Source organism: Diaphorina citri, unplaced genomic scaffold (genome assembly GCF_000475195.1).
Source record: "Diaphorina citri unplaced genomic scaffold, Diaci psyllid genome assembly version 1.1 scaffold1441, whole genome shotgun sequence".
Taxonomy (NCBI): Eukaryota; Metazoa; Arthropoda; class Insecta; order Hemiptera; family Psyllidae; genus Diaphorina; species Diaphorina citri.
In genome coordinates this window covers 18,093-35,532 of record NW_007378867.1, presented here as the reverse complement: position 1 = coordinate 35,532, position 17,440 = coordinate 18,093, and the positions used below count along the sequence as shown (strand labels likewise).

General features: G+C 40.2%; 2 protein-coding genes and 1 long non-coding RNA gene across 3 annotated transcripts; 1 reads left to right on the top strand and 2 right to left on the bottom strand.

The window, feature by feature from the left end:
- Window positions 1–1,260: 1,260 nt before the first annotated feature.
- LOC108253260 lies at window positions 1,261–5,015 on the top strand. Its single transcript, XR_001809695.1, has 3 exons — window positions 1,261–1,285; window positions 4,902–4,933; window positions 4,995–5,015. It is a non-coding gene; the product is annotated as an uncharacterized LOC108253260 (long non-coding RNA).
- Window positions 5,016–8,130: 3,115 nt separating this feature from the next.
- On the bottom strand, window positions 8,131–9,254 carry LOC113470207 (proto-oncogene tyrosine-protein kinase Src-like). Its single transcript, XM_026828472.1, has 2 exons — window positions 9,103–9,254; window positions 8,131–8,560 (listed from the first exon to the last, which is right to left on the bottom strand). The coding sequence occupies exons 1-2, from the start codon at window positions 9,124–9,126 to the stop codon at window positions 8,402–8,404; spliced, it is 183 nt and encodes a 60-aa protein (XP_026684273.1). The 5' UTR covers window positions 9,127–9,254; the 3' UTR covers window positions 8,131–8,401.
- Window positions 9,255–10,516: 1,262 nt separating this feature from the next.
- On the bottom strand, window positions 10,517–12,678 carry LOC103515921 (epithelial discoidin domain-containing receptor 1-like). The gene is made up of 4 exons (XM_026828474.1): window positions 12,598–12,678; window positions 12,179–12,316; window positions 11,214–11,443; window positions 10,517–10,586 (listed from the first exon to the last, which is right to left on the bottom strand). Exons 1-4 carry the CDS (start codon window positions 12,676–12,678, stop codon window positions 10,517–10,519), a joined length of 519 nt encoding a protein of 172 aa, XP_026684275.1.
- Between the last annotated feature and the right edge of the window lie 4,762 nt (window positions 12,679–17,440).

The window sequence follows — 17,440 nt, the reverse complement described above, 5'->3', positions numbered from 1 at the left end:
TGCACTTCACTATGCATCGCATCATTTCGACGCATTTTTTTATTACATTTAGGGGACATTCGGATCTGACTTTTCGGACCCCTAAATCTATAAACCTTCGCCGCGCGGAGTTGTAAGTTTTACACAACTGTGTCTACATGGGTACCTAGGTGCGTGGTCACTTTACGAGGACTTACCATCTTGCTGATTCCCGATTCCAGAACGGTGATGACAGCGAACTTGAGGACTTTATTACACCACGGTGCACTGGTGTGGACACCACATTAAACAATGAAAAATTGTCACCTCCTTACAATGAATTCCAATGAAAACAGATGGGACAAAAATCACTTTGCGTAGGTCATTATCGTTAGGTAACAATTTACTGACAATTACCTACTCAATTGTAGCATTTAAAATTTTAAAATACCTTTTTTAGGAGTATTTAATTAATAAAATTATAGTATTTTTCAAATTTAATACCTACACAATTTATTTCAGAAAATATTGTAGGTAGGTAGGTAGGTAAACTTTCAAAAAAATGTTGTAAATCACACGCGCCGTGTTAGGGAATTTTAAAAAATCTCGCAACAAATTTCGATCGTTTTGAATTTGACGACGCGAGAGCGAATTTCCAAGTCCAAGTGGATATTAATTTATGAATAATCTGAATGAATGGCAGTCTCAATACATAGGTAGGTGTTACCTACTACACAGGTACACTGGTACACACTATACCTACTCCTATACTGACTTGGACATGAAACAATGTAGGTACCATGAGCAATACGATATGCTCACACGCGCCGTGTTAGGGAATTTTAAAAAATCTCGCAACAAATTTCGATCGTTTTGAATTTGACGACGCGAGAGCGAATTTCCAAGTGGATATGAATTTATGAATAATCTGAATGAATGGCAGTCTCAATACCTACATAGGTAGGTGTTACCTACTACAGACTACACACTATACTCCTATACTGACTTGGACATGAAACAATGTAGGTACCATGAGCAATACGATATGCTAGCCACGTTAGGGAAGTAGGGAGGGGGAATATCTACGTACGACAGGGAGGGGGATTATTGTACATACGTATACGATAGGTAGATAAGAGGGAGATACGTAGGTACGATAGGTAGGGAGGGGAAATATTGTACATACGTATACGATAGGTAGATAGGAGGGAGATACGTAGGTACGATAAGTAAGGAGGGGAAATATTGTACGTACGAAAGGTAGATAGGAGGGAGTTACGTAGGTACGATAGGTAGGAAGGGGAAATATTGTACATACGTACGATAGGTAGATAGGAGGGAGATACGTAGGTACGATTGGTAGGGAGGGGAAATATTGTACGTACGAAAGGTAAGGATTTTCCCTTCTATCAAACCCCAATATTGTACATACGTACGATAGGTAGATAGGAGGGAGATACGTAGGTACGATAGGTAGGGAGGGAGTCCCGCCCGGGTTTTTTTTTTGGAGGGGAAATATTGTACATACGTACGATAGGTAGATAGGAGGGAGATACGTAGGTACGATAGGTAGGGAGAGAGTTACGTAGGTACGATAGGTAGGGAGGGGAAATATTGTACATACGTACGATAGGTAGATAGGAGGGAGATACGTAGGTACGATAGGTAGGGAGGGGAAATATTGTACATACGTACGATAGGTAGATAGGAGGGAGATACGTAGGTACGATAGGTAGGGAGGGGAAATATTGTACATACGTACGATAGGTAGATAGGAGGGAGATACGTAGGTACGATAGGTAGGGAGGGGAAATATTGTACATACGTACGATAGGTAGATAGGAGGGAGATACGTAGGTACGATAGGTAGGGAGGGGAAATATTGTACATACGTACGATAGGTAGATAGGAGGGAGATACGTAGGTACGATAGGTAGGGAGGGGAAATATTGTACATACGTACGATAGGTAGATAGGAGGGAGATACGTAGGTACGATAGGTAGGGAGGGGAAATATTGTACATACGTACGATAGGTAGATAGGAGGGAGATACGTAGGTACGATAGGTAGGGAGGGGAAATATTGTACATACGTACGATAGGTAGATAGGAGGGAGATACGTAGGTACGATAGGTAGGGAGGGGAAATATTGTACATACGTACGATAGGTAGATAGGAGGGAGATACGTAGGTACGATAGGTAGGGAGGGGAAATATTGTACATACGTACGATAGGTAGATAGGAGGGAGATACGTAGGTACGATAGGTAGGGAGGGGAAATATTGTACATACGTATACGATAGGTAGATAGGAGGGAGATACGTAGGTACGATAGGTAGGGAGGGAGTTACGTAGGTACGATAAGTAAGGAGCGGAAATATTGTACATACGAAAGGTAAGGATTTTCCCTTCTATCAAAGCCCGAGGGAGGCCGTCCTCTTGCCAACCCTCTCCCTAAAACCAGCCCTGCTTGCTTGATGGAAAAGCTCCCGAACGTTATTTCAAACAGTCCCCTGGTTCCTCCCAAGTGACGAATTTTCATTTTAAGTATTCTCGTATCTTGCTCCTGTAGAATACGAAGTATTCTCGTATCTGTAGGTATATGAATATGTATTTTGCGTCGAGTTTGCGCTATGTTGCGTACATAAGGTTATCAGCGCATAGTCGCATACGTGCTAAAGAGGGGATTTTTATGCGAGACGCACGTGGCTAATTTGATGACATTAAAATTTATCGTTTTGGAGACGACACGAGGTTGTTTAATTGCTTCATTTGCCCTCCTATCCTGTCTTCCTTCTCTCTTCGATTTCGGGACGATAAGACCATAGCACTTACAGTTCCCTCTGTCAAACCTCTTAAAAAAAAGCCCGAGGGAGGCCGTCCTCTTGCCAACCCCCTCCCTAAAACCAGCCCTGCTTGCGTGATGGAAAAGCTCCTGAACGTTATTTCAAACAATCCCCTGGTTCCTCCCAAGTGACGAATTTTCATTTTAAGTATTCTCGTATCTTGCTCCTGTAGAATACGAAGTATTCTCGTATCTGTAGGTAAATGAATATGTATTTTGCGTCGAGTTTGCGCTATGTTGCGCACGGTTATTAGCACATATAGTCGCATACGCGCAAGAGAGGGGATTTTTATGCGAAACGCACGTGGCCAATTTGATGACATTAAAAATTTATCGTTTTGGAGACGACACGAGGTTGTTTAATTGCTTCATTTGCCTACCGCGTTTAAGATTTTTTTTTATTTTTATTATTATTATTATTAATAGGTAGGTAGGTATGTATGTATGTGGGTAGGTATACTTCCTGAATTAGCATTTAAACTGTTGTAAACTTGTCACCCTGGTGGAACCTGAGACCTCCCGCGTGCAAGTCTTGTGTGATACCCTCTCGGGCACAGAAGTTGCCTTGATTTCCGAGTGATTTCTTAAAGTTCACTGAACAACATAAAAATACACTTGTGCCTTCAACCCATCATATCATAGGTAGTTCCGTACTCCGTACGTACGAGGTACCTACGTTTGACTATTGGCATTTGGCATAATTTGAACTGTTTAATAAGTTGGTATTTATCTATTAATACCCGAACATATTATGCAAAATGTACTCATAATTTGTGTCTCAATGTCAAAACAATTTACACAATTGACTATCTCAATATTGATGGTCAATTTATTGATTGGAAAGGTTAGGGTCAGGATTTTATTATCAATAATAGCGAACAATCTGTGGGGGCTAAAATTTAGATTTCTAATTGAAGGAGACCACGTCACGTGACGTGACGGAACGTGATAGTAGTGTGGCTGTCCACACACACAGCACACACACACGGACCTTTGGCCGAAACCCTTTTTTTGGGGCAATTGGACCATAAAACGTCCACATCCGTCAAAAAATGAAGGTCGAAAAATTTGTCGATCACAATACCTACTTTCCTCATCATTTTATAAAAAAGTATAATAGGTAAATAACATCATCATCATCATCTAGGTACTTTTATAAAATAATGAAAGTATATTAGGTAAATAACATATTCATCATCTAGGTACTTCGCCTTTTCCCATGTTGGCGTTTTTAGTCGGTCCACCTATCTACACCATTGGTGTTTTTTCGCCCTTCCGCTACTCCAGCCACGTCAAGACAATAATATGAAAGTTCATTTTTTTACCTACAATACTATGGGAAAACTTTGAACTACATCTTTCTGACTCCCCATGAGCTCACGTGACGTGATAGTAGTGTGGCTGTCCTGAACGAGGTTACCTACAATATTATGAGAAAACTTTGAACTACATCTTTCTGACTCCCCATGACTTCACGTGACGTGACATGATGGTATTTAGGTACATAGGTACTGATTTTCTCTAATCACGATCGAATAAACTACGGGCTAAAAAATTCCCGGAGGGACGGGCCCAGCTTGTTCTATAGGTACACGTACGAGTATATATCTACAACTATATAAGTAGGTACAAAGGTATAAGGTAGTGTAGGGTATCTACATGATACAGTAGATACATAAATGTAGCTATGTTAATATGTACAAGCATTTATGAACGTAGTAAAGTAGGTAGGTAAGCATAGCTATAAATATTTTTACTTTCCTTATAGGAAAGAAAGTAATGTAATCGGGTCAAATTTTCGATGGTCAGTTTTTAGTGTCAAAACACGTTTTGAGGTCCCTAGAGCCGAAATCCAAAGTTCCAGCCATTGGTCCGTGTGTGTGTCTGTCTGTCTGTAAACAAAATATCTCGGGAACGGTATAAGCTAGAGACTTGAAATTTGGTATGTAGTTCACAAATGTGACAAAGATACAACACAAAACGTTTGGTTGAGATTGGTATTTTGACCGCTTTTGGACAGATTTCGACCGTTTTTTGGCGGGTTTCAGCTATAGCGACAAAACGGTTAGAGATAGAGAGTTACATACGTACGATAGGTAGATAGGAGGGAGATACGTAGGTACGATAGGTAGGGAGAGAGTTACGTAGGTACGATAGGTAGATAGGAGGGAGATACGTAGGTACGATAGGTAGGGAGGGGAAATATTGTACATACGTACGATAGGTAGATAGGAGGGAGATACGTAGGTACGATAGGTAGATAGGAGGGAGATACGTAGGTACGATAGGTAGGGAGGGGAAATATTGTACATACGTACGATAGGTAGATAGGAGAGTTTGTTCGGTTTTGTTTTTATATTAAAAAATAATAAATAATGTGGGGGAAAAGAAACATAATGTTATTTTTCATTCATGTTGATTTTCTATTCAAGGAACAAAAGGGAGCAGAGGATCCTAAATACATATTCATTATACCTAGGTAGGTACCTATACTGTGATAGATCAGACGGCCACCCGTCCAGATACCAACTATACACAACATTGCTTAACTCAAGTGATCGGTAACTGGCGTGGTCAATCTTTTACAGTCACTGGCTAGAGGGGAATACACAATTCTGCCAATGAAAATGTCAAAAATAGTGCTTGGGTGAAAGGGAAGGGCACCTTCAGGAGAAAGCCTTTTTTAATTGGTTTGATTCTCGGAAGGGCTGGCTTTCTCGTATACTTCTCTCTTCGCTTTCGGGACGATAAGAACTTAGCAGTTACAGTTCCCTCTATCAAACCTCTTCTTTCCAAATAAAATAAATAAATGTGGTTTAGAATATTCGATAGGTACCTACCATATACACCTGAATTCTGAACACCACAATAGTTCAGCCAATCACTCTTTGGGATATAAGGCTTAAAAATAAAATCTATTGTAATTTAATTTAAATAGGTAATCTAAATATTATTATTGAATACCTATTGTTTTATATGTACAAAATATATAGAATAATATTAATTAATTTATTATCACTACATAGAGATAGTCCAAGCAATTACTTTTGAGCCCAACTGGTCATCTCGGGTGTCCATGGAAAATTTGATCGTGTCCGCCTTTTGGTGTTGGCACCATAATATATCGGAGGTACTAACTATTCAATTTTAGTTGTAAATAAAACATTTATTTCTTTATCAGAATTGGCATTTTTACAGCTTTTATATTAGATGGTTCAAAATCAGAAAGTCAAGAGGAACCACAGAGAGCTGGACCGAATTCGCCCAGAATCGAGAACTCTGGAGAAGGCTGGTTCATGGAGGTCTTGATGGGCCCTCGCGGCCTGCCAGAACCCGGCAGTAAGTAAGTAAGTTAATATACGTATTAGATACCTTATTATCTACCTACAACTGTTAATAGTACCTATTGATGCTTTATTTAGAGTTACTTAGACTGATATGGAGTGTCTAGATTAGACCAGACTAGAACTGTACACAGAAAGCCAAAATTTGGCATTATGACTACTTTTTTTTCTATTCTACCAATCATGGACACCAAGGACCAAGTGGGGGATAAATTAGAATAGAACAGAAAAGTAAAATTATTGTTCAATATCACACTAAACTTTTGAGAGAAAATAAAGTTTATATACGTATTAGATACCTTATTATCTACCTACAACTGTTAATAGTATTGATGCTTTATTTAGAGTTACTTAGACTGATATGGTGTGTCTAGATTAGACCAGACTAGAACTGTACAGACTGTACACAGAAAGCCAAAATTTGGCATTATGACTACTTTTTTTCTATTTTACCAATCATGGACACCAAGAACCAGGTGGGGGATAAATTAGAATAGAACAGAAAAGTAAAATTATTGTTCCATATCACACTAAACTTTTGAGAGAAAATATTTTTGTGATGCCTTTTGCAAGAGGTTGACAGAAATCAAGCATTGGGGAGTTATATTCATTCCAGAGGAACCCTATCTTGATGCCTTAAGGCGAAAAAATATACAGGAAAGTAGGAATGTACCTATGTATATGTAGGCATCTTCTATGATAGGGAAGGTAATTGCAAAAAATTACTGTGATGCCTTTTGCAAGAGGTTGACAGAAATCAAGCATTGGGGAGTTATATTCATTCCAGAGGAACCCTATCTTGATGCCTTAAGGCCAAAAAATTTACAGGAAAGTAGGAATGTATAAGTAGGCATCTTCTATGATAGGGAAGGTAATTGCAATAAAAGGTTTTTTTTTTTTTTTTTGCAGAACTCATTTTTTGGTTTCTTCAAAGGCAGAGGTAAAATCATTCAAAAATGACTAGCAAAACATTATTTACAGCTGAAAGGTACCTAGAGTGTACAAGAAGTTAATCATAGGCACCTATAAATGTATGTAATTAATCATAGGCACCTATAAATGTAAGTATGTAATACAATTTTTCAGAAATACAAAATTCAAGAGAATATCAAAATGAAACCAAATTCCTAGTCGGTACCAGTTTAGGAGTTCGTGACAGGAAAATGACCCTACCTTTGCTCGAAAGATACGAATATCAGTAAGAATTTGGTTTGCAGCATTTGTTTTTAAGCTCTAAGATTGGAAAGGTTGGCAGGTCGTATATGTCTCGCGGACACAGACTCGGTTTCGGTAGAAATACCTGGGACAAACGAGATGAAAGAAAGGTTAATAATAGAAAATATTGAAAATAAAGATATGAATTTGGACATTTTTCCCCCTTAAGGCGCTTTAACATGAATAGCACAATAGTCTTCGGATCCAAACATAGTCGACCGGCCGTCAACCGACGAGGTGAATCTATGTTGTCGAGGCAGTGTGGACGATTCAGTCGACATCAGTCGATGTGGATTGACGGCCGGTCTTCTATGTGTGGACACACCTTTATAGTCAGTGATCCCTTGGGAAGTGGTGGATTTACCGTAGGTACTATTGTCACTGCGTTGGCTACTATTCAAGTTATTTGGTCTTTTTAACAATGGGGGAGCTTTTAAGTAGAATCAGATGGTACCCTAGCCTAGTTCCTAGCTGTACCTAGGAGAAATCAAGCATACTTGATACTTGATAATCGCTCATCGCATTTCACTATCGTCCTTCCAGTTTCCAGAATTCAAATCGAATTTCGCCAAAATTGTACGTACCTGTGTATGTCTATGAAGGAGTCTGAATATACGTGTATGCCTAAAGAACAATAGGTAGGTACATACCTGAAGCTCGCCACCATAGTACATATGTTCCGCGTTCTGGATGACCTGTTCATTAGTCAAGTGTGGAAACGGCTTGTCTCGACACAGACTGAGGATTTCCCACAGGGTGCCCTATACATGTGACAGTTACCTGACAGTGTGTGTGCTCATCAGGTAGAACTGACAGGCGGACCTTTTCAGCCGTACCTGTCAGGTCTACCTGATAGTGAGTGCCTGGTCTTAGAAATTATTCGTGAAGCAGGCCTCAAAAATCCTTCGGGAAATAGGGCTGTGCAAATTGTCATATAAGACAAACATTATTAAAGACCCTGTTGTAGCAGTGACAGCATCAGATCAGTCAATATCTCCAACAGGTTCCAGGATTGGAATCGAAGACCCTCCTGAACTTCAGCACCGCAGGTCCAGATTGCTCTTGTAATTGGTCGATCGCTTCATGAACGAATAGATTTGTTTGAACGTGGGTCGCATGGTTTGGTCCCGCTTCCAGCAGTCGCACATCAGATCGTATATGTCCCGCGGACACAGACTCGGTTTCGGTAGAAATACCTGGGACAAACGAGATGAAAGAAAGGTTAATAATAGAAAATAAAGATATGAATTTGGACATTTTTTCCCCCTTAAGGCGCTTTAACATAAATAGCACGGTAGTCTTCGGATCCAAACATAGTCGACCGGCCGTCAATCGACGAGGTGAATCTATGTTGTCGAGGCAGTGTGGACGATTCAGTCGACATTCATGGATGTGCATTGACGGCCGGTCTTCTATGTGTGGACACACCTTTATAGTCAGTGAAGTGGTGGATTTACCGTAGGTACTATTGTCGCTGCGTTGGCTACTATTCAAGTTATTTTGTCTTTTTAACAATGGGGGAGCTTTTAAGTAGAATCAGATGGTGCCCTAGCCAAGTTCCTAGCTGTACCGAGGAGAAATCAAGCATACTTGACAATCGCTCATCGCATTTCGCCATCGTCCTTCCAGTTTCCAGAATTCAAATCGAATTTCGCCAAAATTGTACGTACCTATGTATGTCCATGAAGGAGTCTGAATATACGTACTCGTATATGCCTAAAGAACAATAGGTACATACCTGAAGCTCGCCACCATAGTACATGTGTTCCGCGTTCTGGATGACCTGTTCATTGGTCAAGTGTGGAAACGGCTTGTCTCGACACAGACTGAGGATTTCCCACAGGGTGACGGCAAACGACCACACGTTGCTCTGACAAGTGTACCGATCCTGAGGGAAAATAATCAAAAGGGGATTTCAAAAAGGGAATTCAAGGGATTTTTTATAACACTTCTCATTCTACCTATAGTATGTGCTGAAAGAATTTACTTTGCAATAGCTAGCCTAGTAAACAATTCACTTGGAAGGTGCTGCGCCTATTTTGTAAGCGCTGGGTAGCACGTTCGATTTCCGCCCGAGGCGAATTTTATCCGAAACAGATAAGGTTCTTTCTCGGAACGGCTGGCTTCCTCTTATCCTGTCCTCCTCCTCTCTTCGATTTTGGGTAGTAATACTACCGTTCTTACAGCTGCCTCTATCCAACGACTAAAAATGATTTACCCGCGGCCTAGCGCTTACAAGGCAGACGCACTACCAACTAAGCTAACTAGGCTGGCGCATATACGTTTGGTTTTTCAGACGACTACACGCTACTAAAATGGAGGAGTTGCAATTGGGAAAATATTATTAATAAAAGGTCGATTCCTACGTAAAAAGTTGTGAAAAGTCCAAAACTGAGGTCAAAACTCAGAAAAAGTAACTTTAAAAGGTCGAAAATTCAATTTTTAATTGCCGTTCTAATGAAAAAGTTCAAAGAGTTGTGACGTCAGATTTCACGTCAAAATGCGCAGAAACGCTTGCGCACAAACAAACGAAGCGGGAGTCATGAATTATGACGTCATCGCCTACGGGAGCGTATGCCGTGACGTCAAAATTTACGATTTATCGGTATATTTTTAAATCGATTTATCTCGGGATCTAAAAGTCGTAAGAAAAAGAAAAATTCCGTTGGTCCTCATTTTTCCTGCTCTATGATTTTGAAACATCACCCAAGTAAGCGCAACTGATATATTACTAAAAGTCGCGCGACTATCTTTTCAATGTGCGACGGACGTTATGGAAGTAGACTCACTGAGGGGCCGACCAATAACCAGCACGTTTTTTTACATGGGCCAATAATTGGTAAACCTACCCTATCTCTTCTGAAACCAGAAAAATAAAATAAATCAAGAATAAACAACAAGATTCAAATCTCTAAATATATTAATTGTATTATTTATTTTGTGTTTGTTCGGTTTTGTTTTTATATTAAAAAATAATAAATAATGTGGGGGAAAAGAAACATAATGTTATTTTTCATTCATGTTGATTTTCTATTCAAGGAACAAAAGGGAGCAGAGGATCCTAAATACATATTCATTATACCTAGGTAGGTACCTATACTGTGATAGATCAGACGGCCATCCGTCCAGATACCAACTATGCACAACATTGCTTAACTCAAGTGATCGGTAACTGGCGTGGTCAATCTTTTACAGTCACTGGCTAGAGGGGAATACACAATTCTGCCAATGAAAATGTCAAAAATAGTGCTTGGGTGAAAGGGAAGGGCACCTTCAGGAGAAAGCCTTTTTTAATTGGTTTGATTCTCGGAAGGGCTGGCTTTCTCGTATACTTCTCTCTTCGCTTTCGGGACGATAAGAACTTAGCAGTTACAGTTCCCTCTATCAAACCTCTTCTTTCCAAATAAAATAAATAAATGTGGTTTAGAATATTCGATAGGTACCTACCATATACACCTGAATTCTGAACACCACAATAGTTCAGCCAATCACTCTTTGAAATAAATAGGTAGGTACCTAAAAAAAAGAAGAAGGTAAGTACCTAAAAAAAGAAGAAGAAGAAGAAGAAGAAGAAGAAGAAGAAGAAGAAGAAGTAGAAGAGGAAAAACTTGATCCATGACAGAGAAATACCTTTAGTTTTAGTGATGGTCCCCTATTGAAATACTCGTACATTGGGTCATTGGTCTTTTGCGTCAACTCGGTCCGATGAAAAAGGTCCAAAAATGAACCAACAACTAACATAATGTAAAATTGTAAACATAATTATGTATTTTACCAGGGAGGTCTTGCATGTTTTCAAACTTTGTGAGCCCACACCTTTAAGGAACCAAAGAAGTCTTGGACACTCACGTCAAATTATCGGCCGAGTTGAGATGCTGCACCAGATCGCCCAGTTGGGCGGGGTACTCCATGACCAGCCAGGGCGGTTGCTCCCCCGTACACACCCCCAGTATGGACACCAGGTTTGGATCTTGTAGCGAGGATAGGAAGCGGATCTCCCGTAGCGAATCCCCACGACAAGTGCGCACCGCAACCTTCTCCGTATCTAACTCGATGTCCTCAGTCTCACAGATCATCATCTGAGCGAGAAACACAAGCAATAGAATTAGAGAGATATCTAGTTGTTTTACGATTAAAAAATAGAATAGAATATAATGCCCTGTTTATCCTGCACGAATGAGACCAAAAAGTCCCTTTACCCAGCAGTCTAAACAAGGTCTCGTAATATTTTATGGGTGTAATAACAAAAGTTTAGAGCAAAAGACCTTACTTACGAATAATAGGTCTTCACCGCCTTTTTTTTTTTATTTCGTAATGATGAAACACCTGCTCTATTGGACGGTCCATCCCGTAGTGTGCCTGTCATCAGATGAGCAATTAAAGACCGAATACTTCCCACTTAGGTGCTGGGTCAAGAGCTTTGGAAAGTAAACCCGTTAAAATATTTGCAACCGTTAATCCTCCTTCCTTCTGCAACCGGAATACGAGTGCAAATTTGTTGTCGATGGTGAAGATCGAATCCGGGCCTGCTCTATTGGACGGTCCATCCCGTAGTGTGCCTCTCATCAGATGAGCAATTAAAGACCGAATACTTCCCACTTAGGTGCTGGGTCAACACAAGAGCTTTGGAAAGTAGACCCGTTAAAATATTTGCAACCGTTAATCCTCCTTCCTTCTGCAACCGGGATACGAGTGCAAATTTGTTGTTGATGGTGAACATCGAATCCGGAACCTTCTGTATGGAAAGCAAGCACTTTACCACTAGGTGACTGGGCTAACCGTGCCCTTATCATCCTTTTATAGGTATAACTTACCTCTCCAAGATGGCAAGAGCCCAATCGCTCCAGCACCCTCAAGCAGTAGCGCGGAATGGGCACCACATCCCCTTCTCTGCACTTGTATGATTGTCCCATACTGGGCGAAATGTTCCATTGTACTACCGGCGGCGCCATCTGAAAACAGAAAATTCACAAATTCACCATGAATATAACGAGATCACATAGAGCATTTTCGAAGGGCACATTAGACATTAGATAGTTGGAGAATCAGTCCAAGTATTGCATTCATAATCGAATGGACTGCGGTTCGATTATCAATAGCGACATTGAAAATTGAGGGAATCAGAAGACCCAAGTGAAGGGTATAAGTTATTTCATTTCACGATTCGTATTGAACTTCAAAAAGTTACTAAGCCGGGCGGCGCCATCTGGAAACAGAAAATTCACAAATTCACCATGAATATAACGAGATCACATAGAGCATTTTCGAAGGGCACATTAGATAGTTGGAGAATCAGTCCAAGTATTGCATTCATAATCGAATGGACTGCGGTAGCGACATTGAAAATTGAGGGAATCAGAAGACCCAAGTGAAGAGTATAAGTTATTTCATTTCACAATTCGTATGGAACTTCACAAAGTTACTATAAGTTAGGTATTCCATACCTCGGCTGGGATTGAACCCACGCCCTCCTGTTTACCAGTCGAGCGCCTTGACCACTACACCACCGAGGCAGGAATAGAAGAATGTGAAGTGAATTCAGCCTCGTAAGGACAGTTCCCTCCTGGGAGGTTCCGTCTCTTAGCTCAAAGTTCTGTGGTTCTATGTCTGAGTACTTTTTAAAGATGGGGTCTTAGCTTTTGAAAGGTTGGTTACCCCTCATATCCCTACATTATTTGTTTTCCCTGTCCTGATAGAAGAACTAGACACTAATTATTCTGTGTTTTAGATAAAATTGTTGTATCCAGTTTTCATTAAGTTCTTTTTAGGAAAAAAAAAGAAAAGAAAATGAAAACGTGCCTACCTAACCATCTATGTATCTACCTACCTAACTATCTGTTTTAAAAATATTTATAGCTATACTTACCTTACCTAACTAGGTAGGTTACTTTCTACCTACCTTACTACGATCATAAATGCTTGTACATATTTATTTAAATAGCTACATTTATGTATCTACTGTATCTATGTAGATTTGTAGATACCCTACACTACCTTTGTACCTACTTATGTAGTTGTAGATATACATATTACATACTCGTACGTGTACCTATAGAACAAGCTGGGTCCGTCCCTCCGGGATTTTTTTAGCCCGTAGTTTATTCGACCGTGATTAAAGAAAATCAGTACCTATGTATGTACCTACCTAATTTGTTTAATATTCAGTTTATTATCATTCTTGATTTGATTTTACTTTCATGTAATGATTTAAAATCAACACTAGAGCCCGTTCTCCCTTTATTTCCAATATAAGGTTAAAGTCACCCATCCATTTATTGGCCTTGCTCGGCGTAGCTTAACATAGGTGACGGTAAAACCGGTCTTAAAATAACGACTGAAGTGTTATCTAAAACTTTCTCGCTTTGAGTTCATAGGTCGTCGCGACAATATTTCAAGATGAGAGATCATTTGTGTGAGAAAATGTAAAAAAAATCCACCAAAAACCATTTTCTTGGTTTTTTGGCCTTTTGGTTTTCTGTACAAAATTTGCACCACCACTTTCGTGTTCCTGATAAAAAGACCTTTAATTTGATATTGTATAGGTCGACCAGGTTTGGAGTGTTGACACCTCCTCTGTGATTAGTGGATGAGGTGGCCGAGTTTAGTGGAGAGAGGTTGGCCAGAATGTCCTGGGAACATGGGATATTAAAGGATGAATTTGAGGAACGTGAGAGCCATGAGAGCCCCTATCACCACTTCGGTGTTATTTGAGTCCTCGTTCTCCTTACGAGCTGAAACTGAGGGAAAATTTCCTTTAGAGAAGATATTGGCAAAGTGATCTTTTAGATACCAAAGGCAAGCGAATACAATAGTCCGTCCACTATACCTTTTATTATTACTATTGTAATTTAATAAAGGAAGGACGGACTAAAAATGGAGAAGCTAACTGTTAAGCTAACAAACATGCTGATTGTTCAAATAGCAAAATGTATGTAATTACTGTAGGACTTTACAGAATAGGTAATAGGTAGGTACTAGGTAGGTAGGTATCTACAATATGCATTGAGTAGCAAAAGTTCGAGTGTGTTTAGACAGCAGATACGATACGAGTAGCAGAATTGAACGAACGAAGAGAATTCAAAGTTTTATTCGACGACCATGACAACGAAGAAGAAGAAGAAGGAGGAGAAGAAGAAGAAAGAGGAGAAGAAGATGAAGAAGGAGGAGGAGAAGATGAAGAGGAAGAAGAAGACGAAGACGAAGAAGGAGGAGAAGAAGAAGAAGAGGAAGAAGAAGGAGGAGGAGAAGAAGAAGAGGAAGAAGAAGAAGAAGAAGAAGAAGGAGGAGGAGAAGAAGAAGAGGAAGAAGAAGGAGGAGGAGGAGAAGAAGACGAAGGAGGAGGATGAGAAAATAGATAGGTATACCTGGAAAAGAAAACCAAATTAAAAATAGTCACGAGAATAGAAGACAAAGGATGTATGATAGAAGATACTAATGACACTGGATAAATCTTCACTAGGAAGAGAGAGAAGGAGAGGGAGAGAGAGAGAGAAAATATTACGTTATTATTAGGTGGTACAGAAGATGAGGATTAGAAAGAGAGGAAGAGAATGAGAGGGAGAGAAAGAAAAAAAAAGGAAAGAAATAGAGAGAATAGAAGAGAGAGGAGAGAAAGAAAGAGAATAGAAGATTGAGAGGGTGTGAGAGAGAAAGAAAAAAAAAAGAGAGAGAAAAACCAGAAATTGCGACTGGAAAAAATTGTAAAAGCAGAGGAAGAAGAGAAAGAGAGGGAAAAAGTGGGAAAAATTAATTGGACGAAATATCGACCAGCCACTCACTATCAGGTAAACCTGATCAGGTCCGCCTGTCAGGTCTACCTGATAGTGTGTGTTCTCATGAAGTATCAGGTAGATCTCTCTCAGGTCTATCTGATAGTGAGTGGCTGTCCTAAGGGCCTCGACGCGTGCATATTTGCATAAGAACCAGGTAGGCAGATACCTACCAATAAAATACCTAAAGAAATAACAAGGAAAATCTCAAAAATGAAATATAAAAAATAAATTGAAATGACATGAAATAAAAACAGCAAAACAAAATAAAATAAATAAAATAAAGTAGCTGACTCACCCGAGTCGAAGCTGACTTCGCTGATCAGGATCCAGGTGTTCTCAAAGTGGAGCTGCAGCTTGACAAACTTGGCAACATTGCCGTGTAGATTAATGGCAACGTCGCGTGAATTCTCCAGTACCCTGTCTGGCATGTAGGAGTAGGTGATGGTCTTGCCATTGTAGTAGACGCCGCCTACACTGAAGAAGATACGAGCCTTGGCGAACACCTGGAAAAAGCAAAGAAAAACCGGTCATTACATTACTAACCGGTAAAACCGGTCATTACTTTGCTGTCTGCAGGGATATCCATTTAATCCACTATGTCGATTATGTAGGAGTAGGTGATGGTCTTGCCATTGTAGTAGACGCCGCCTACACTGAAGAAGATACGAGCCTTGGCGAACACCTGGAAAAAGCGAAGAAAAACCGGTCATTACTTTGCTGGTCATTACCGGTCATTACATTACTAACCGGTAAAACCGGTCATTAGTTTGCTGGTCATTACCGGTCATTACATTACTAACCGGTAAAACCGGTCATTAGTTTGCTGTCTGCAGGGATACCCATTTAATCCACTATGTCGATAGACTTGGTAGATTGTGTGGAGTTGTGGACGTGTCAGTCGATGTTCATTGACAATTTGACCTGGACATTGCCTGTGGAAACCGATATCTTGTTGGTCCCGAGCAAAGGATTTTGGTTGAAGTTAACCCCGTACATAAAAAGCTCACTACGACTACTACGAGGCTTAGGTAAAAGCAAACAGCCCTAAAGAACTAAAGATAGGGTCAACCTTCTACGTATTTCTTCGCTGAAAAATCTCTTGGTTGAGGGCCGAATAAGCGGCTGGGAGGGGGGAGGTGTGGACTGAGGAGAAAAGAGAAAGTGTTTGGAGAGGGAGAAAGTGTTTGGAGAGAAGAGAAAGTGTTTGGAGAGGAAGAAAGTGTTTGGAGAGGGAGAAAGTGTTTGGAGAGGAAGAAAGTGTTTGGAGAGGGAGAAAGTGTTTGGAGAGGGAGAAAGTGTTTGGAGAGGGAGAAAGTTGTAAAGGGGAAGGGGAGACAAAACTTTTCTCCTTTTTCAAAGAATAACGAAAGGATATCGGTGGTGATATTAATAGAAAATGGGAAAAAATGAAGGAAAGGGACAAAAAGTACAAGGGAAGTGGGAGAAAGAAGATTCATAAAGAAAAAAGATGACGAGGAAAGAGACTTGGTAGATTGTGTGGAGTTGTGGACGTGTCAGTCGATGTTCATTGACAATTTGACCTGGACATTGCCTGTGGAAACCGATATCTTATTGGTCCCTAGCAAAGGATTTTGGCTGAAGTTGACCCCGTACATAAAAAGCTCACTACGACGCTTAGGTAAAAGCAAACAGCCCTAAAGAACTAAAGGTAGGGTCAAGCTTCTACGTATTTCTTCGCTGAAAAATCTCTTGGTTGAGGGCCGAATAAGCGGCTGGGAGGGGGGAGGTGGACTGAGGAGAAACGAGAAAGTGTTTGGAGAGGGAGAAAGTGTTTGGAGAGGGAGAAAGGGGAGACAAAACTTTTCTCCTTTTTCAAAGAATAACGAAAGGATATCGGTGGTGAATAGTGGTGATATTAATAGAAAATGGGAAACAATGAAGGAAAGGGAAAAAGTACAACGGAAGTGGGAGAAAGAAGATTCATAAAGAAAAAAGATGACGAGGAAAGAGTGGGAAGAGAGAGAGAGAGACAGAGAGAGCGAGTAAGAAAGGAAGAGAAAGAGAGAGGAGGAGAGGAATATGGAAAGAGAGAGAGGAGAGAGAGTGGGGGGAAAAAGGAATGAAATTTCATATTATTTTAATATCTTTCTTCTGATCTCTTTCTCTCTCCCCTCCCTCTCTCTCTCTCTCTTTCTCTCTCCCTCTCTCTCTCTCTCTCTCCCTGGAAAAAATTGTAAAAGCAGAGGAAGAAGAGAAAGAGAGGGAAAAAGTGGGAAAAATTAATTGGACGAAATATCGAGGAATGAGAGAAAGAGAGAGAGAGAGAGAGAGAGAGAGAGAGAG